The 21,877-nt window shown below is 38.6% G+C and overlaps 1 protein-coding gene across 5 annotated transcripts in view; it reads right to left on the reverse strand.

Moving 5' to 3' along the window:
* Positions 1 to 21,877, reverse strand: part of LOC126299489 (bestrophin-2-like) — a 612,660-nt gene that overhangs the window by 34,749 nt on the left and 556,034 nt on the right. For all 5 annotated transcript variants that reach the window (XM_049991427.1, XM_049991429.1, XM_049991428.1 and 2 more), the window contains one exon: positions 14,591 to 14,746. In XM_049991427.1, coding sequence (XP_049847384.1) covers positions 14,591 to 14,746 — 156 coding nt within the window. The remainder of the gene's footprint in view (positions 1 to 14,590; positions 14,747 to 21,877) is intronic.

The raw sequence follows: 21,877 nt of genomic DNA on the forward strand, positions 1-21,877 counted from the left end.
TCAATTTCCTTTGATACTATAGCACTTTTTATCACTATAAACATGCCTCCCCCTTCACTGTTCTACCTGTCTGCGGTACACATTCCAATCTGAGTTTAGAATTTCAGTACTGTTTCCATCTGGTTTCAGCCAACTTTCTGTCCCTAGTTCTATGTGGGCATTGTGAGTATTTATTAATGGGAGCAGTTCTGAGACCTTTTTATAGACGCTCCTGCAGTTTACTATTAGCACATTAATATTGTCATTCCCTGGTCTTCTTCCCTGACTTTTACACTATTTCCCTAAGGGGCTGCATCACCCGCTTAACATTAGAGCTCCCAATCACTAATAAACCCCTCCCCTGTGTGCCAGCTTGAACCTTGCTGAAGGAGCTGCCACATGTCCAATCACAGACAGAGCAAGTCATGCCACACAGCCAGCCTCCACATTGACCCTCTATCTCATGCGATGGGAAGGCCGTTGAACCCATCACTCCCCTTGGGGATAGGGTGGCCCAACCACACCCAGTACCCGCAAAGATGTCTCGACAGCAGGGACTGTGGGTGAATCATGTGACATCTGGGGTGTACCATGCGATGCACCAGACTCCCCACTGCCGCTACACTCCAAGGCAGCAGCCTGAAGATGGCTGACCATGGCCATCAGCATGTTCAGTTGTTTGCAAACAGTGGCCAGCTCCTCCTGCATCTGTACTCAGCAGTCACACATCCTATCCATCCTAAGAAATCAACAATTTACTGTAGAGAGTTAAGTAATCAACTTTTAACTAGATTGGTAATTCACTAAAGGCAGCTGATAGCTGACTAAACTGTGGATACTAGACACTATTACTAGTACTCAAAAAATTAAAGCTTCCTAAAAGCAAAAGCACGTGGAAAAAGAAGTGACAAGTAAGAAAAACACAGTCAATACTTAAATTTACGTAGCCTGCTGCACAGGAGACATGAAGCAGGTGGCAGTTACAATGACACTGGCAATACAGGCACTACAGCTGACTAAAGGGACTCTCTCTGACTGTATTCAAAACAAACACAAAATCTATGGAACACTATTAGTAGTACTCAAAAATTAAAGCTTCCTAAAAGCAAAAACACATGGAAAAAGAAGTGACAAGTAAGAAAAACACAGTTAATACTTAAATTTACATAGCTTGCTGCACAGGAGATGTGAAGCAGATGGCAGTTATGACGACACTCTTATGCTCAGCATCTCTTTGGTCTATCCAGCAATTTTTCAACCTGTTATTTTGAAACACCATTCAGAACTTTGTTCCTGTGGCAGCAGTTCTCCTTCTACTTTTCCAGAAAACATATTCCCAAATCTATCATAACACATGAACCACATATGGTACTACCACTCACAATACATTGAGAAGTGGTCCCAATTAACTCCACCACTGTAGTGCTAATCACGAACTGAATTCCTCTCTAAATGCTCATTTTCCTGGTACCCGCACTCCCCCCAAGGAACTTCCTGGTTCCTACTCGCACTATATCATACAAATTAAGCCTTAGCAGTTTTGTTCATAGTGTAATTGGCTTTTCCATTATGATGGATGAACCTTGTGACTGTGCTTCACTGGTGACAGTTTCTCATAACTTGAATTTTGTTCCTTCAGGTTCCATCATGCATTGCCTGAGGCTAATTTTGGCATGATGTTTGGGCAGAACACTTACTTTCAGGTTTGCCTCTATCCTTCACCTACTTTATGATCATTCCACACATCAGACTGCAGCTGCATTGTAAACATGTCACAGCACATGTTGGCAGCTTCCTGTACAAGGCTGTGACCTAGTGCTCATACTACTGTAACATTCTGAACCTCAGGCAAACACTCTTCAAAAGATACCACCCTGTCAGTCTGATCATTAACTTCTCTCTTTCTACATTTACCCTGCTTCTGTAGAAATGTGTCTGTACTGTTTCTTCCAAAACATTTATACCACAATTATCAATGTCAACAGCTTCCTGTGAATTCCCGTAGTACCTATAATGACATCATCATCTGCAGTCCCACTCAGGGCAACACAAAAATCGGTGTCATGTGTATCTCCCTGTATATCTGTCTAGGCTCCATGGTCTCTAAACACATTTTCACCCAATGGGGTAGGTACTATGCACATGAATCACCCATGTTGCTATCCACAAATCTGTTCACTTTGATACACTCACTTCATATGGCTCTATAGTTGCTTCAGACTCCACAATTCGACATGATATTGGAAATGATACTACTACATTATTCTCCTTACAGCCAACAATCTTAGTGCCTTGTGCGCTGAGCTGACTCAGCACGATGTCATTTCCTTCTTCATTCACTATCTTTATCTTCCCTTTCATGAGATTGTCCCACCAGTTATTAAATTATGCACTACTCCTTACAGGGTTCACAGGCTTAACTACACTGGTGATAGTTGGACATTTTGCTGGAGCATGTAAACTAGACACTGGCTTGTTTCTATCCCCTTTGACTCTCTTTTTTGCTCTCTTGTGTGCCTCCTCCCTTTTCATTCTTTCTTTCCTTATCTCCTTCTTCCTTTCTTCAAATCTCCTCCACAAATTTTCCTCATACTCAGGAGAATTGTGAAAAGCTGTTTCCTTCTCCCTAGCCTGAAGTGCTTCCTGTTTCTTAGAAAATTTTACATTGTCCACTCATAGCTCTTATTTACTTCATCTCTTACAAGTTTGAATACATCCCCTGTGGTAGTCCCCCTGACGCACCGAAAACCCCAACCCTACTGGTACTGACCATGACATGTCACCCTTAATCAATTGCACAAGCTTCACCTTCTGAATTGCTGTAATTGCTGTACATCTTAGACAGGGTGTCCCAGGAGGAATGTTCACCATACAGAGGTTTGTCAGGAATGCTCAACTGAAGAAAAAAACTTCATATGGACATATGCCCTATTTTGTATGGTTTTCCGAGATAGGGTGCATTTGATGTACTTTTGTTTTTGGGCTAATGGAATACACATACGTGTTTACCCCCCCCCCCCCCCCCCAAACTCTTTGAAATTTTATTCTATCAATGTCCCATGAACTTGTGTATGGCAAACATTATGTGCAGAAAACTTATATCCATTTCACATACACTATGTCAACAATTTGTACATTGGCAAAAATGAGACATGACTTTAATTTTGTCGCTGGTTAAATTACAGTCATCATTTGCTTCCGTTAATAATACTCACTGATGAAGCCACATTTACACAGAACAGAATCAACAACACACATAATAACAACTGATGGTTGCAGGAAAATCCAATTGTCACAGTGGAAAAGCAATTTCCACGTTCATTTTTTGATTGGTGTGACATGGTTGGTGACATGTTGATAGGGCCTGTCATTTTAGAAGAGACAATAACAGGACAGATTTACAAGAATTTTTTTGAAATTTTGTATGTTGAACACCTTGAGGACATTCATTTGGCCCTCTGGACTGCAATGTACTTCACGCAAGATGGAGCCCGTACAAATCTTACCAGACATCTGATGAACATCTCAACCACACTTACCCTAATTGCTGTATTGGTCAATATAGCACAAGTATCAGACCACCAAGATCACCAGTTCTTACTCCATTAGATTTTGGTCTGTAGTGTACAAATGAAAGGTGAATATGTGAGATGAACTGCTTGGACGCATCATGGATGCTCCTGCTCTCATTAAGGAACATGCAGAGGCACTCAGACAAGAAACACAATATGTTCTCCCAAGAGGGCACAACTACATTGAAGCTTACAGTGGACATTAAAAAATTATCGTGAACTGTATAACAAACAGATGTAATGTGACATGTACAATAACGCTTAGAGGTGAATGTTTTAAAAATACATGTTTTTAAGTTGATACTTCATAAAAGAAATGTTGTAATGTTTATTAACTGTTGTACATGTATATAAGTGAAAATCTGGCAATGTATAGAATAACATGGAAAATAAATAACAATGTACAGTCGTGGGCAAAACGAGCGAGACCCCTTGCCTTTTAGTTATGCTGATCAGCACAGCTTTAAAGTCTGTTACACAGCATAACAGGCAAGGTGACGAAGTGCTACCAACATACTATGCACAGGCGTAAAATTGAGAAACTATCCGAACTTTGTCAGACTGTTTTCAGTCATGTCTAAAACTATATTAATGCTGATTAGTGTGTTAAAAACAATATGTAATTATAAGATATAAATGAAAGAAGAAACGCTAATTAGTATGAACTGTACTAAAAAAATGAATTTCAGCTCATTGAAATAACATAACTGTTTTAATAAGACAAAGTACCCCAGATTGTTATGAATTAGCAAAATATTATGCGCATTCGGCCTGTGTCAATGTTCAGACCAGTCATGTTGGATTACCGTTGAGTAAATTTTCTTTACATATACAGCCATATCTTTAAATTGCATTCACATAGAAGCTCACTTTTTTACAGCATCAAGGGACCGTATATCGCAGGAAGTGCCATACATATCCGCTCATTATGTCTACCTGTGCTCGAGGTAAATGGGTTTTAAGGGTTGTGTAGACAGACAGACGGTCAAGAAAGTGAGACTAGTAAGGTTCCATTTTTCTGATTTAGGTGACTAAATCCTAACAATGAAAATAGCTACGACACCACTCTCTATTCAAAATGTTGCAGTCGATACATCAGCATATTAATCGTAGCTACCCTTTTGATCCAAATCACGTTTACAGGAAAGCAAACAAAATCCATTTGCCTATACATGTGGTAATTCAGATCCTAGTATTAATGCCACCGTGTTTTAGAAGTGCGAGCATTCCCATAGCTTAAGGAACACTTCGGCTAATAAACGTTCCAGGGTGTCGCGAGTCTAATGGAGAATTCGAAACATTATAGAATACATTTGGCAACTATGTCGCCATTTATTTCCTGGGGTGGTGCATAATTACCCTACTAAATTGACTCACTGATAACAGTATTTTGTATTTCGATAAGCATCCCGAATGATTGTCACATAATCGGTGACATAAAGGTAGAAAATTCAAGGTTTTGTGTCCAGAAAGCTCTATGCAACAGAAACTGCAGATCATTTTGCAAATTTCCTTGCGAAATTGCCGGCTTATTCATGTCTGGGGTAATAATAGAGGGCTGTTTGCCTGGGTTGTATGTTAGGTGTTTGCTACTGCAAGGGAAGTCTGGTTTGTTTTCAGTTCTAATCTCGATGGAGGCAGATAGACTATAAATAAAGCAATTTTAAGAAATTCTCGCACCCCAAATACATGTTTTGCTACCTTTATTCTGTACTGGTGCCCTGTGGATGTCAATATGAAACTCTTGTAGAATTTCATACTTGTTACTGCCTACATTTCCGCTTCTGTCAATAAATGAATTAACTTCAGTGTGACACTGAATGATTTTTAACTGAATTTCATTTTGAATTTTCACACATTGCTAATTTTGCACCCTTTCATGGTAGGTCAGCAACAGTAATCTAGTATGACTGGTTTGAACATTGACACAGACTGTTTTGCAGCTGAAAGAGCATAATTTTTTGCTAATTTGTAACGATCTGGGGTACTTTGTCTTACTAAAACAGTTCTGTTATCTAGATAAGCTGAAATTCATTTTTATTAGTACAGTTCATGCTAATTAGCATTTCTTCTTTCATTTATATCTTATAATTCTGTGTGTGTGTTTGTGTGTTTTGTTCTTGTGCCTGTCTGCCGGCGTTTTCCCGCTTGGTAAGTCTTGGAATCTTTGATTATAATTACATATTGTGTTTAACACACTAATCAGCATTAATATAGTCTTAGACATGATTGAAAACAGTCTGACAAAGTTCGGATAGTTTTTAAATTTCACGCTTGTGCATAGTATGTTGGTAGCACTTCATCGCCTTGCCTGTTATGCTGTGTAGCAGACTTTAAAGCTGTGCAGATCAGCATAATGAAAAGGCATGGGCTCTTGCTCATTTTGTCCACAACTGTACATTAAATGTGTTCTATATTGTAAATCATTTGGAATAGGGCATATGTCTATATGAAGGTTATAGGTTATTTGCTCCAAATGATCATCCCTGTTATATTCCTGAATGTTGACCATTCCTTCTGGGATGCCCTGTATACTCCTAGACAATGAGTCACAACCTTTGCTTGTAGTAACACATACTCAACCACAAATAGCAGTTGTAGGCATTGTCAATCCTACTTCTAACACCAAGTGAAGTGGATCCTGGAGCGTAGGGAAACTCAGGTGGCAGATTGGTTCATGATGGTGGGTCACAGCGAGGGAGTAGGCTGTTGGCATCTTAGATGATAGGTGTCAGAGGCAAAACATTTTATAAACACTCTCGTGACTACACTTATAGCATTTCAGTGGAAGTGGTGGACACGCTTCCTAACAGCACTTGGTGAGGATGGGGCACAATTGCATTGAGCTGACAGCCATTGGGTGGTGATATTGGTGCCCAGTAATGCTGACTCCTGTAGCTTATGCAGTGGTGTGCACCCAATGCTAGCAGTTCTGAGGACTGTCAGGTTGCTCACAGGGGATGCCAGCCATGGTGGTGGAATTTTACCTGTGAGTGGTGGCACTGGTGACTAGATTCCTCTACCTGTATGAAAATGTGGGTGGCTGCACCACCCTGATCGCATTCTCCTGCCCTCCAAAGCAGGAGTCTGGCCACTGTGAGAGTGGGCCAGGGAGCATCCAGTTGGTGGAGAAGTATCAAGTTCGAGAAGATGGACTCGGCACTAGCAGGTGGTGTGTGGTGCAGGATCAAGGTCACAGCAGTCATACACTGTCATATATTGCTCAGTCACTTTGCACAGTCATCTTGACCCCACAGGCACTGCTAGATTGCTGAGACCTTTGCTAAAATGAATGGTTATTTATACTTGTTCACTGTGCACTTATTGTGCTAATGAGCTGTATCCATTTGCATTCAGGAAAACAAACATGCGGCCTGGTAGTGTGGAAATGGTGTGGCTCATCCTGCAAGAGCTCTGTCTTACCACTGTATTGCAATATTGCATTGTCTGGCCTACTCCACCCCATGATATGTAAACATACCTCTTGTTGCAACTGGCATGCCGATACCGTAGCAGCTGCTGGTTGCTTTTGACTGCTGCAGCTGAACTGCTAGTTTCCACAGTAATACTCAAAAAACAGTGGTGGCCCTTCTGAAGTCCACTGTTTTGCACATTGCTGTTAGTGGAGGTCTAAATCACAAACAACCTGGTTAAAAATTCACTTTTCGCAATTTTGTTGCATTTTTGGACACACTTTTTTATGCTGTATTCATGTTTTTTTTCCCACTTCATCCCACTTTTGTAAACTTCACAGCAGAAACAGTACTTTATTTTCACAGGCTCCATGTTTAACAAACTGATTGTAATCCATAAATTTTATCTGTATCTCTTTAAAAACTGAAAAATGCTTGTCAAGTGTTCAGTTTTATTTTCAGTCATGTTGTTGATTTGTATTCATTATTACTTGCATATAATTAAGTATGGTAGTTACTTCAATTATGCTGCATATTGAAAAAAAATTAAAGAACCAGCACCATTTATTTGGTGACATAGGTGGTACATAAATACAAATATACGAATCTTCCTAGGGAAGTTGATGCAGCGAAAATTTATGTGCAATATTATATGTACACATTGTTATGGTAATGGGAATTTCAGAACGAAAATATTAAACAACAATCGGGATAGGCAACCACTCACCTGTATTGGAGAAATGTGTGGAACATAGGTGCATGTAACAGGACAGAAAATTTTGCTTCCTTTACAGTCATCATTCTTTATTCTATATATATTTATAGGGAGAAGAATGATAACTGTGAAGGAAGCAAAATTTTCCTGTACCACACATTTTTCCAATACAGGTGAGTATATATATATTAAAAACAAAGATTCCAAGACTTACCAAGCGGGAAAGCGCCGGCAGACAGGCACATGGACAAAACACACAAACACACACACAGAGTTAAAAGCTTTCGCAACCGATAGTTGCTTCTTCAGGAAGGAGAGGGAAAGACGAAAGGATGTGGGTTTTAAGGGAGAGGGTAAGGAGTCATTCCAATCCCGGAAGCGGAAAGACTTCCCTTAGGGAAAAAAAGGACACGTGTACACTCGCACACACACACACACACACACACACACACACACACACACACACACACATATATCCATCCGCACATACACAGACACAAGCAGACATATTTAAAGGCAAAGAGTAAGGGCTCTGCCTGAAGAAGCAACCATCGGTTGCGAAAGCTAGTAACTCTGTGTGTGTGTTTGTGTGTTTTGTTCATGTGCCTGTCTGCTGGCGCTTTCCCGCTTGGTAAGTCTTTATATATATATATATATATATATATATATATATATACAGCTTAATGCATCTGCTCTCACCTGCAGCAACACTGACATTTGTGAGTGGTTGCGTAGGCTGACAGAAAATATAATTTCACCCCAGTTAGATGAAATGGCAAACTTGTTTAAATCACCTGACCCATATAAAGAAACGTTTTGTTTGCTGTTCTGTAGGTAAGACTTAAACCTCTCATATGCTGTTTCATTTATACCATAGAATTGTAATTTCTGTAACATAATGTCATGGTTCACACAATCAAACGCTTTGGAGAAATCACAGAAAATTCCTATTGGTGACATTTTACTATTTAAAGACTCTATTATGTAGACAGTGAAATTGTATATTGCTGCCTCAGTGGAACAGCATTTTTGAGATTCGAACTGTGATTTACTAAGTATCCCATTACTGTTGAGATGGCTAACCACTCTTGAGTACATTATTTTCTTGAAGATTTTTGAAAATGCTGTAAGCAAGGATACTGGCCAATAATTATTGACACCTATAGTGTCCCCCTTTTTGTAGAGAGAGGAAAAATACCTTGAGTTAGTGATGCACTACACATGAGATTCAGAACATCAGCTTTAATTGCTCCACATTGTTTTAATATCTTATTTGAGATGTCATCTACTTCACTAGAACATTTATTTTTCAAAGATTTAATAAGTTTACTTATTTCACAAGAGGTTGTAATTTGACTAAAATTTTTCAAAACTGACTCTTCCACGTACTGCCTGGCTTTTTACTTTGAACTATTTATTCTCACCAATTTTTTCTCCTACACTTAAGAAATGGTTGTTAAATACATTAGCTACTTGTGTACTGCTGGTTAGGATGGTGTCATTCTCTTTAATAGTAATACTACCTACCCCAGTGGTTATTTTTCCTATCTCCCTACAACCAACATTCCATATTGATTTGATTTTATTGCTGGAGTTGTTAATTTCTTCTCTAATATACATATTTCTTGATTTCCTTACAAATGTTCTCAGTGTGTAACAATAATTTTTATAGTGTAAAACTACTTTTGGATCTTTACTAGTTCTTGCTGTCTCATACAGATTTCTTTTTCTTTCTGAAGCCACATTAATACCTGTAGTAATCCAAGGTTTCTTTGAAAAGTTTGTGGTGTTACATTTAGTAATTTTCTTTGGGAAACAGTGTTCAAAAAGGGATATAAATTTATCAAGAAATATGTTGCATTTATCATTAGTATTTGGCTCATTATATACTGGGTGATCAAAAAGTCAGTATAAATTTGAAAACTTAATAAACCATGGAATGATGCAGATAGAGAGGTAAAAACTGACACACATGCTTGGAAGTATATGGGGTTTTATTAGAACAATAAAATGAAATTAAAAAAAAAAACAAAGTTCACAAAATGTCTGACAGATGGTGCTGGACAGCAAAACGTCAGTGACTGCGCATTACAATCGTGTACAAAAGGAGGTGTAATGAGAGAGAGAATCAGATGCGCCAGTAGTTGCTGCATGTTGACGTTACCTGAAAGGGCGCTTTTAGTGAAGCTGTATTATCAGAATGGGGAATGTGCTAGTTCAGCGTTACAATCCTATCACCTTAGGAATGGAATTTAAATGGGTAAAGGTCTGTTGACAAATGCAGCTGTGGCCAGAATGGTTTCGAAGTTCTAAGCCACGGGTTGTTTAGACGATAGACCCCATAGTGGCCGACTGAGCACAAGGCATAATGCTGCTGAGACAGTTCAGGAAGAAATAGAGACTGTAGCGGGTTCATCTATGCATGGGGAAGTCAGTGCTCGTGCAGTCGCATGTCGCACCGGCATTCCATACACTACTGTTTGGTTGGCATTTAGGCGTATCCTCCGATGCTATCCGTACAAAATCCATCAGCATCATGAACTGTTACCTGGCGATTTAGTGAAGTGGAGGGCATTTGCGGTGTGGGCATTTCAAAAGATGGTGGAAGATGATGATTGGTTGAGTAACGTGTTGTGGACCGACGAAGCTCATTTCACGCTCCGAGGGTCTGTCAATGCTCACAACTGCAGAATTTGGGCTACCGAAAATCCTAGAACTGTCGTGAAAACTCCATTGCATGACGAGAAAGTCATGGTATGGATTGGATTTACAACATCTACCATTATTGGGCCTTTTTTCTTTGAGGAAATGCGTTATTCTGGTTTTGTAACTGCTACCGTGATGGGTGAGAAGTACGCCGATATGTTACAGAATCGCATCATCCCCAGCCTGGCTGATAAACACCTGCTGGAATGTACAATGTTTATGCAGGATGGTGCTCCACCCCGTATTGCTAGATGTGTGAAAGATCTCTTGTGCACATGGTTTGGTGATGATCATGTTCTCAGCTGCCTCTTTCGTCATGCTTGGCCTCCCAGGTACCCTGACCTCTCTGTGTGAGGCATTTTCGACAACAGTTTAACACATGATGGGTTCCTTGCAAGAAGACCATGAACAGGTTGTATGATAAAATTTTACAGGAAGGAACAGTATTGGAAGCAAAGTGACCTCGGCCTAAGCCTGTTTGTTCGCCAGAGAATATTGAAGCAGTACGAGTTGCTGTACAGAGAAGTCCCTGGAAATCGTGTAGAAAGGCAGCAGTGCAACTTGGAATATCCAGACGCTCCGTTCAATGGATTATTAAAAGCGACCTCCATATGTACCGATACAAGATGACCTGTGCACAGAAGCTCACTGAAGAACACAAGCAGCAGAGACTACTGTTTGCTCAGTGGGCGGAGGATAGGGAAGAAACTCTCAACAACGTTTGGTTTTCAGACTAGGTGCATTTCCATTTAGACGATGTGGTTAACAAACAAAATGTACACTTTTGGGCCAGTGAAAACAAACAAATGCTTCATGAATGACAACATTATGCTCCGAGGATTACAGCGTGGGCAGCAATTTCCAGTCACGGACGTGTTGGACCCTTTTTCTTCGAAGAAACTGTGAACAGCAAGAGTTATTTGAGCATGCTTCGCTATAGCTGCATTCCACAGCTTCTTGCTACTGCCTTGTCCTTCAACACACAGTGGTTCATGCAAGATGGAGCAAGGCCACATACTGCAAACAGTGTGTTGGAGTTTTTACATGAGCATTTCGACATGAGGATCATTTCACTCAGGTTTCCAGGTCGCTTCAATGACGGACAAAATTGGCCCCCGAATAGTCCAGACCTCAATGCATGTGACTTTTTTCTTTAGGGGTACCTAAAGGAAAACATTTTCCCGAAACGTCCATGTGATTTAATGGAGCTCAGCTACATCTACATCTACATTTATACTCCGCAAGCCACCTAATGGTGTGAGGCGGAAGGCACTTTGCGTGCCACTGTCATTACCTCCCTTTTCTGTTCCAGTCGCGTATGGTTCGCAGGAAGAACGACTGTCTGAAAGCCTCCGTGAGTGCTCAAATCTCTCTAATTTTACATTCATGATCTCCTCGGGAGGTATAAGTAGGGGGAAGCAATACATTCGATACCTCATCCAGAAACGCACCCTCTCGAAACCTGGTGAGCAAGCTACACCGCGATGCAGAGCACCTCTCTTGCAGAGTCTGCACTTGAGTTTCCTAAACATCTCCGTAATGCTATCATGGTTACCAAATAACCCTGTGATGAAATGCGCCGCTCTTCTTTGGATCTTCTCTATCTCCTCCGTCAACCCGATCTGGTACGGACCCCACACTGATGAACAATACTCAAGTATAGGTTGAACGAGTGTTTTGTAAGCCACCTCCTTTGTTGATGGACTACATTTTCTAAGGACTCTCCCAATGAACCTCAACCTGGTACCCGCCTTACCAACAATTAATTTTATGTGATCACTCCACTTCGAATCATTCCGCACGCATACTCCCAGATATTTAACAGAAGTAACTGCTACCAGTGTTTGTTCCGCTATCATATAATCATACAATAAAGGATCCTTCTTTCTATGTAATCGCAGTACATTACATCTGTCTATGTTAAGGGTCAGTTGCCACTCTCTACACTAAGTGCCTATCCGCTGCACATCTTCCTGCATTTTGCTACAATTTTCTAATGCTGCTACATTTCTGTATACTACAGCACCATCCGTGAAAAGCCGCATGGAACTTCCGACACTATCTACTAGGACATTTACATATATTGTGAAAAGCAATGGTCCCATATCACTCCCCTATGGCACACCAGAGGATACTTTAACGTCTGTAGACGTCTCTCCATTGATAACAACATGCTGTCTACTGTTTTATAAAAACTCTTCAATCCAGCCACACATCTGGTCTGATATTCCGTAGGCTCTTACTTTGTTTATCAGGCGACAGTGCGGAACTGTATTGAATGCCATCTGGAAGTCAAGGAAAATAGCATCTACCTGGGAGCCTGTATCTAATATTTTCTGGGTCTCATGAACAAATAAAGCGAGTTGGGTCTCACACAATCGCTGTTTCCAGAATCCATGTTGATTGCTACAGAGTAGATTCTGGGTTTCCAAAAATGACATGATACTCAAGCAAAAAACATGTTCTAAAATTCTACAACAGATCGACGTCAGAGATATAGGTCTATAGTTTTGCGCATCAGTTTTGCGCATCTGCTCAACCACCCTTCTTGAAAACTGGGACTACCTGTGTATCAGTGACTTATTCTACAAGTTTGCAGTGAAATTATGGAAGACATGTGCTGTAGGGTAATCACTAACTTCACTGTTCATTTGAAGGAAGATAGGAAACGAAATTATGGACATATTGAGCATGTGCTGAGTGAGAACAAATCTCCGTGGATGGCTTTTCATTGTAGTATATGTTCCTTTCAGATTGTATTGACAATAAAGTTTATATTCAAAAACAAAATTGTAACACATTTCATGTGCCACCCTGCAGATTCAAAATGACATAAAAACCTAAATGACATACATTCAATGGTTGTAAAATAAACAGCAAAAAAGATTTTCTGCTCAATGTCTTTTGTATAATATATGTACTGGAAACGAAATTTATATTTACAAATAAATAAATTAATTAATAGCACAGTGTACTTAATCCTTTAAATACACTCTATCCCAGCTTAGGTTGTCTTGGAACTAGATCGACAAAAATTTTGTACTGGATATACTTTTAATGTCTGTGCCTCACAACTGAACGTTTACGTCCTCTTCACTATTTCTCTTGATGTTATGGAGATACAATGTTACTGTTTTATTTTTATTTATTAGCTTCTTAAGGGTGAACAAGTTTACAATACTATGAAGTGTTTCTGATAGTGTTTTCTGAAACATTTCTGCCAGTGTACCAATGATTAAGGTTCTTGTGTTACCTCTGAATGAAATAGTCTTGTACAGTGTTTGTAAAATGTTAGATCACTTACATAAATTAAAAATAGACTGGGCTCCAGTGCTAATCTTTATGGAACACCATACTTACCCTCTTTGTAATCCAAATAGCAACTGGTTAATTTATTATTTCCATGAAACTAGTAAGATATGATCTCAGGCAGTCATTAGGAGCACTCCTGATGCTGTCACTATCACATTTCTGCAGCAGTAGGTTATGGTCTTTAATATCAAAGACCTTGGATAGGTCAAGGCTTGTACCTGTGACTATTTCACCACTATCAAGTTTTTGGATTACTTTGTGAAGAAATTCGAATATTGAATTTTCTGTCTAAACAGACACTACAATGGGCTGTGAATAAAATGTTGCATTTATCTACAAAAGCTAATGTTCTCTTTTGGATTTTTTCATGTAAATAGGATTCAAACATTTCTCACAATTGACAAACATAAATAAAGACCCTGGGATCTCCAAAAATTAGAAAATACATTATAAATTATCAGTCAGTTCTTCTGAAGTTTACCTGACTACCACAGTTATTATTTCAGAAAATTTGCTCTTAGTTTCAAAAGGATGCTAAGATACTCAAACATCACTTTTGGTGCCAGCTACAGAAAATTTCTTCAGCTCATAGCAAGGCATGCTATTTGATGACATGCTTAGTATTACAATATATATGAAAGATGAAAAAAATATTTTCAAAATATTTTTCCTTAAAAAGTGCATTGTAAAATTTAACTAATACATCCACAACTGATGAGAAGCACTCATATTTGTGTTTCATCTTCACAACTATTGCTTCAGAAGCATATATCAAAGCTAAACACTCAGCAGTATTATTAAGTGTTCACATTCATTGTCGAAATAGTACAGTGTTACTTATTACTACATTGTTAAAAGAATTATTTGACTGCATTGGAGAAGCAAATTATTACCTCACTGTCTGTGCAGCTCCTTTTGATGAACTGTTTGTGACGTTTTTGAGTGCTGAGATATCAGTCTCCAAATGTTTACCAGGTGAGTTGTCACCCTCATGTTCAGCAACATTTTCAGGCAATTTAAGATTCCCTTTCGAAGTCTGGCCAGGCAACCTGAAATAATAATGAATATTTAAATCTAGTTTAACGAAAGAAGCTGCTAAGCACCTCTTCTCATGTTCTGCATAAGTCAAAAAATGATAGTTACCTGCACAATTAGATTTGAAAGCATAAATTATGTTGAAATGAACTTATTCTTTAAAGTATATAATCTTTACATTATGTAAAATTGTTAGTTGTATCACCATAAAAGCAAACATGCCTCAATTTAAAAGCAATAACTCACAAATTATGATCTAATCAAGCAGGTATTTGGTAAATTGGGTGCTTGCATGGAATTAAAGGATTGTTTCCACAACTGCTAAACTATTATTTTTATCTATAATAATACGTTTGATACAATTATGTCAGTGACTAAAATTACTGAAGATAAATACTGTAGATTTCTATACTCCATATTTCACTAACATTTGGGATAATCACAACTTAAAGATAAATGATTAGTTTTACAGAACTGTACATGAACTCTGACTCTGATTATTCAGTATTATCAGCAGTTCCCATTTGCTACAATCAGGGACTGTAAATATTGTGGCAGGGAGCCAAAGGATACCTGAATGTCTCCCCACATGGCTTGTATGAATAGCTGCAAGGCATTAACAGTATTTGCTGGAGGTTTTTGTTGACCAAGCTAGCAACCATCTGTATCACAGGTGTATTTGATAGGTGACAAAGGAAAACATACAGATTAAAGAAAAAGATTCAGCAATTATTCCTCATAAAATGCTTCCACATTCCTTGGCACATGTGTCTGGTCATTGTACTACTGAACTATGGTACTGGGAGTTGCCTCAAGGAGGGACTGTACCATAGGCTCTAACATTTACCTAATGCAGAGACTACTTGCTATTCACATTGCCCTCTATACAGAGTGTTACAAAATAATACTGACAAACTTTGAGGGCTTGTAGAAAGTGTCATGAGAAGAAAATTTAGGGCAACAGGTGGAACATCTCACTATAGACCAGTGTTGTATGTTATTCAGTGATCGCAACTGATTGCCACAATAACCAGTGCAGAAGATAGAGCTAGCTGCTGTGTAGACAAGCCTTGTCTCCTATGAATGCAATGCTCTAATTTCTTCATGGATGATGGTTTCAGACACAGGTTTCCACCAACAGTTTATTTTTCTCCTGGAATCCTTTAAAATTTCCAACGTTTACTGGTATATACAGGACGTAAGAGAAAGAAACAAACGGTGCAAATATAACAGGGGCTAGCTTTTGCCTATGCAGCAGCTATCACTATCTACTCTGCTGGGGTTTTCTGCCAGTTGCTTTCAATAAACAATGGCAGGGGTTTAAAGAAGTCAATGCCTTTATTTAATTTTAAAGAAAGGAAATGTGAATGCAAAGAAAATAGGATGAACCACAAGAGTATTCACTGTGGTAGACAACAGAAAACATATTGCAAGGAGGGGGCATAACTATTTATTCTGTTGTTTCAAGAAATGAAATGAAATTAGAAAATGTGTTCAAAATGTCTGCCTCCAGCTTTGCTGCATGTCTGACATCTGCATACCAATGCCTGATGGCCCTACTCAAATACACTGGGTATGGTGTGAACATCTTCACATGTTGCATGTATCCTTGTAACTAAGTTTTCCACTGGCTCCACTGAGGTTTCATACACCACATTCTTCAGATGACCCCACGAGAAAGCATTCAGCAGGTTGAGATCAGGTGACCATGGTGGCCAAGTTATAGGGCCACCTCGACCAATCCAGCAGTCTTCAAATGTATGTCTGATCTGAGCAGCTACACTGAAGTGTGGATGCTCTATCATGCTGGAACCACATATGTTGCTAGACTGCGTGCATTCTTATGATTTTTTCTGTTTTTTAATATTTGACACTAGCTTATCATAGAACCCAACACAATTCTTACACTTAATATACATATAACAAAAATTGACATTAATTTGATTATATATGTAATTATTATCATTTAGATACATATTTTTGGGTAGTCTGTGTTTAGCTTGGTACTTCTGAAGATTGCTTGATTGCACAATTGAGAGTGTTGTTGACATACTTAAGTTCCAATTCTGATGTTATATGCATGTTTGGAAACTTCATTGCAGTGATAATTTGTTGAATCATACACTATATACCCTAGCTTTTAAAAATATTTTTCTTCAAAAATTGTAATGAGTTCACCAGTGAAGACGCTACAAGTAACAGCAGTATAAGCAAGTCTACTTACAGAAACAGGAAGGTACTTTCACATGGGTTATACCTGGTTAAACTTCCAATAAATATGCTTTTTGTACATTGTGCATGAAAGAATTCAGCATTTTGCATGATGGGCAGTCTGATCTCAAGCAACATGCCCAGTACAAAGGACACCAGTTAAAGGGGAAAAGAAATAGTAAAACCAAGGAGCTGTCTAAATATTTTGTAAACAGTAAGAAATATGAAGCCAAAGTTGTCACAGCCTGTGAATTAGAACTTTTTTTTTCACACAGTCAAACATGAGTTATGGGAGTTTGAATTGCGGCAATAAATTTATGTCATGTATATCTGCAGATTCAGAAACAGCTGTAAAACATTCCTGTGGGAATACAAAGGCAGAAATGTTAGTGAAAAACTCATTAGCACCTGATTTTGTTAATATTCTAAAATCTCCTGAAAGTAGTAACTATTTCTCAGTAGCAACAAATGCTTCCAATTGAGGCAACAGAAATATGTTACCAATTTATACAAGATGCTTTGAATCATTTGTAAGCATACAGAACAAACTTTTCACATTGAGTGAATAGCCTGATGAATCTTCAAACACAGTGGCAAAGTTAATTGTTGTTAGTTTGGGAACCATTCATTAAATATTAACAATTTAACATCATGTAGTGCTCGTAATGCTACTGTAGTTTTTTGCAGGAAACAATCTGTTTATCAATTGATACTTTCTAAGAATCCCAACCTGCAGAAAGATAGTTGTTCAAACCACATTGCTCATAATGTAATGAAGCATGCCATGGAAGACCTGGAAATGGATGTAGAGGGCCTTGTTTTGAAGATTTTGTTAATATTCTAAAATCTCCTGAAAGTAGTAACTATTTCTCAGTAGCAACAAATGCTTCCAATTGAGACAACAAAAAGATGTTCCCAATTTGCACATGTCTCTGTGTTGGCAAAAAGGTGTGAGCAACTGAAATCATTTTTGAATTTATGGATTTTGAGTGGTCTGAGAGAGTAAGGCATGTACCCACAAGATGGCTCTCCTTAACTCCTGTCATTAAGAGATTGATTGAGTATTGTCCAGCTACAAACAGTATTGATGCCTGTCGAAACATTTTGCATTAGTATTTTTAGCTGAAGACACAGAGGAAGGAATTTTTCCTGAGATATATTTGCATTCTGAGTCAAATATACAAGATCAAATGCAATCAGTATCAAAATGCCTGGAAAAAAGGGAGCTAAGTGTTATTGAATCACATAACTCTCTGTGCATGATCTATAAGAAGATCACACAAAGAAAGAGTGATAAATTCTATGGGAGTAAAACCAAGAAATATAATAAGATTTTGCATGAATCTGATTGTTTCTATGACACATTGTTGCAATATCTTGAAACCTCTCATGACCTCTCAGCTAATAATAAGTATGCAAAGTTGAAACCTCTTTCTTTGAATGGAGAAATACAAAATTGTGACTTTGAACTTGCAATGGAAATACTCATTCTACAAGTTCAAGTCAACCTGGATCAGCTATATGAAGAATTTTGTGAGGTGAAAGAAAACATTACTGACTGTATCACTAAGAATGGTGATGTTGTATATAAGTGGGTGAAATTCCTTACACTAGTGCTTCAACAAAAAGTGACAAATATCACTCAGCTCATATGCATTATCTTAGCATACTAGGTTTAAGTACATTTGTGCAATGAGTGTTTTGGATGATGAAGAACAAGTGGACAGTTGTTCACAAGAACTCATAAAATCAGAGCTTCAAATTTGAATAAATTTTGATATGTCTCACAAAGACTTGTTTAATCTACTACAGAATGAAAGTAAATTCCTAGATAAAATTAAATCAGATACAAAATACCACAATATTATGAAGCAATAGGGTTCAAGATGTAAATGTGAGTGATTTTTTAATCAAAAATGGTACTTAATAAAAATATGAGTGCATGAATCATTAAAAAATATTTTCATGAAAAATCTTCTTTTCTTTGTGAAACCGAGCGAGGTGGCGCAGTGATTAGCGCACTGGACTCGCATTCAGGAGGACGACGCTTCAATCCCGTCTCCAGCCATCCTGATTTAGGTTTTCCGTGATTTCCCTAAATTGTTTCAGGCAAATGCCGGGATGGTTCCTTTGAAAGGGCATGGCTGATTTAATTCCCAATCCTTCCCTAACCCGAGCTTGCGCTCCGTCTCTAATGACCTTGTTGTCGACGGGACGTTAAACACTAACCACCACCACCAACCATTTCTTTGTGAAGAAAGTGGTAAGCCTAATGTCAATGGAGTGCATGTGACATCTCCAGTTATTCCAACAGCATTTCTCCAATGAAAACTGCTTAGCTATCGCCTGTGTGTCAGAGAGTAAGTGTGTAGGGGCCAGTCAATTTTAAACTCCTTTGAAACCACCTACTTCATCCAGATGCTGATGAATAACTGCAAAACTAGAGTGTTGTGACTGATGCAGATTTTGATTTCTTTGCCCAAAGACACATAAAGATGCATTCCCATTCTCTCTTGCCTCACCATATACAAAATGCATATCACACTGTGCAGACCTAGTGAAATTCTCTATGATGCAGCACAACTGCATGAGGCAAACTAGGAATGAGTACTGTGTTTCTACCACCTATATTTGTCTTTCCTCTCTGCTGCCACTGCTGTCAGGGAGTCTCTTCAGTGTTATTGTGACAGGTGTGGACATGTTCAATGCCATCTAATGTTCAGAATGTTGTCAGATCTATTGCAAGATGTTTCATCTGCTGTCTCTCAGTGTACAACATCACATTTTCGGCCAAATGTGTCCTAGTGGCAGGTGCCAGAACCTATAACTTTCATGCTCTTTATCAGCACTGTATGAAGTTTCCAGACATGGCTTCCTATCCTCAATTTGTCCCTCAAGATACCCTTTACAACCCCATGAAATTTGTTGATATCATTTTGTAATGTGCCGTACGTAGGAGTGTCTACATCTCACGCTTTATACAGTGATTTCCCAACCATCACATTTGGAATTTATGCATTGTCATTCAGCAGTTCAAGCTGTCAGAGTGTGGTCACCATAGCAGCACCTAACACACATGAAGTCAGACTGTAGGACAGATTGCATCCCGTAACACCTGCATTTTGCCATTCAACCCACCAGTGACGATGTACACATGCCCACTGCAGTTTGAAAGATGTGTAACTTCTGGAGAAGCAAAGCAAATGCAATGGCACATTTACCAGTTCTCTACCCTGCAGCAGACAGCAATGGAACCTCAATACAGATAGAACCACAAGTTGACAGTCTTGTTTGTATGCAGGTCTACAGCCTTGATACAGTTTTTGAAAGACAACGTTGTCCACTGAAGGCTGTAAAATTTTTCTGCTAGTGGCCAATTTCGACCATGAAGTCATTATCAAGCATATACATAGACATAGGATATGTGCCACGTAATTTAATCTATCAGTCCACATGTGGAACCACACATTAACATTGGCATGGTCTGTATCAAACAGGAATGAAAAGATTGTTCAGCATGTGGAAGAACAACAGACAATACAGTTTAGAGATGAACTTGACATCCATTCACTGAAGAACCATATTTTAACATAGGTAAACCCTATCTTATACACTCATTATATCCATAAGCAGACTGCTTACATATGTAACGAGTGTATATGTTGACTGCTTATGAATGTAATAGGTGTGTAAGCTAAAGTTAATATGTGATAAAATGGTTTTTTTTTTTTCAATGAATGGATGTCAAATTCATCCCTAAGCTGTAATGTACTTGGTTCTTCCACATATTTTACAGTTCATATTCAATATAGATCGTGTCAGTGTTGGTGTGTGGTTCCACATCTGTACTGACAGATTAATTTACATTAACCTCCTTAGGCATGTTGCACAGACATACTATGTATGTGCTTGATAATGACTTCACAGTCAAAATTGGCCATTAGCAGCAAATAAATGAAAAATTGTACAAACTACAATGGACAATGTTTCTTTTGAAGAAGAACCACAAGTGCTGGAGTGTGTCTAGCCAATGCCATGGATTAATCTGCATGTTCTGCTGCTGTCAAATGAAAAAGATAGCGGTCATCTCATGCTATGATAAAATTGCATTGCCAAGTACCAGTTCTTTGTTAGCTATGACCCTCTTCTATCCATTGGTTCCACACAAGCATCACTGTCATAGGAGCAGGTCCTATACAATCCAGAATTTCATGACATTTACTAGAGCAAAATCAATCTATCCTGCTGAGATGCTGACAAGAAATACTGATACTTTCTTTTATGTTTCCACTTCATTTGACAGCACTTCACTACCTGAGTTTGGTATAAAACTGACTTTGTTTATGATATATGATATTGTGTGACTTATGGCATATCTCTGTGCTCTTAATCTTTCTGCTAGACTGTTATATGCATTCTCCAAGGTTGGATGGATTTAGGTCAGTCTTTCTAGGTGTTGCTGTTTTTACAGATGTTAGTGTACCAAGGTCCTGAAAGCTTTAAGGAAATGATAAAATTTTGACACATGAGTCTTACTGTTGAAGGCTAATAGCTTACCTGTATCCTTTGTGATGTATGAAGATATATTCTTGAACTTTATAAGAATATCATTATCAAGAAGATTCTACAACATCAATACATCACAGACAAAATCAAACACTGGGAAAACCAGGATGGAATGTAACAATATTATGAAAAGGGTAATTGATGCTCCCCCATGTAATGAAGATGCTGAGTCACAGGTAGGCACAACCAAAAGAAAGACTGTCAGAAAGTGAGCTTTCAGTCAACAAGGCCTTTGTCAGAAATAGAGAACACACACATGCACACGCTCATGCAATCTCTAAGTCCGACCCCAATGGCCAGAGACTGTGGTCGTGTGTGTGTGTGTGTATGTTATCTGATTCTGACAAAGGCGCATTTATGTGAAAGCT

Source organism: Schistocerca gregaria, chromosome X (genome assembly GCF_023897955.1).
Source record: "Schistocerca gregaria isolate iqSchGreg1 chromosome X, iqSchGreg1.2, whole genome shotgun sequence".
NCBI lineage: Eukaryota > Metazoa > Arthropoda > Insecta > Orthoptera > Acrididae > Schistocerca > Schistocerca gregaria.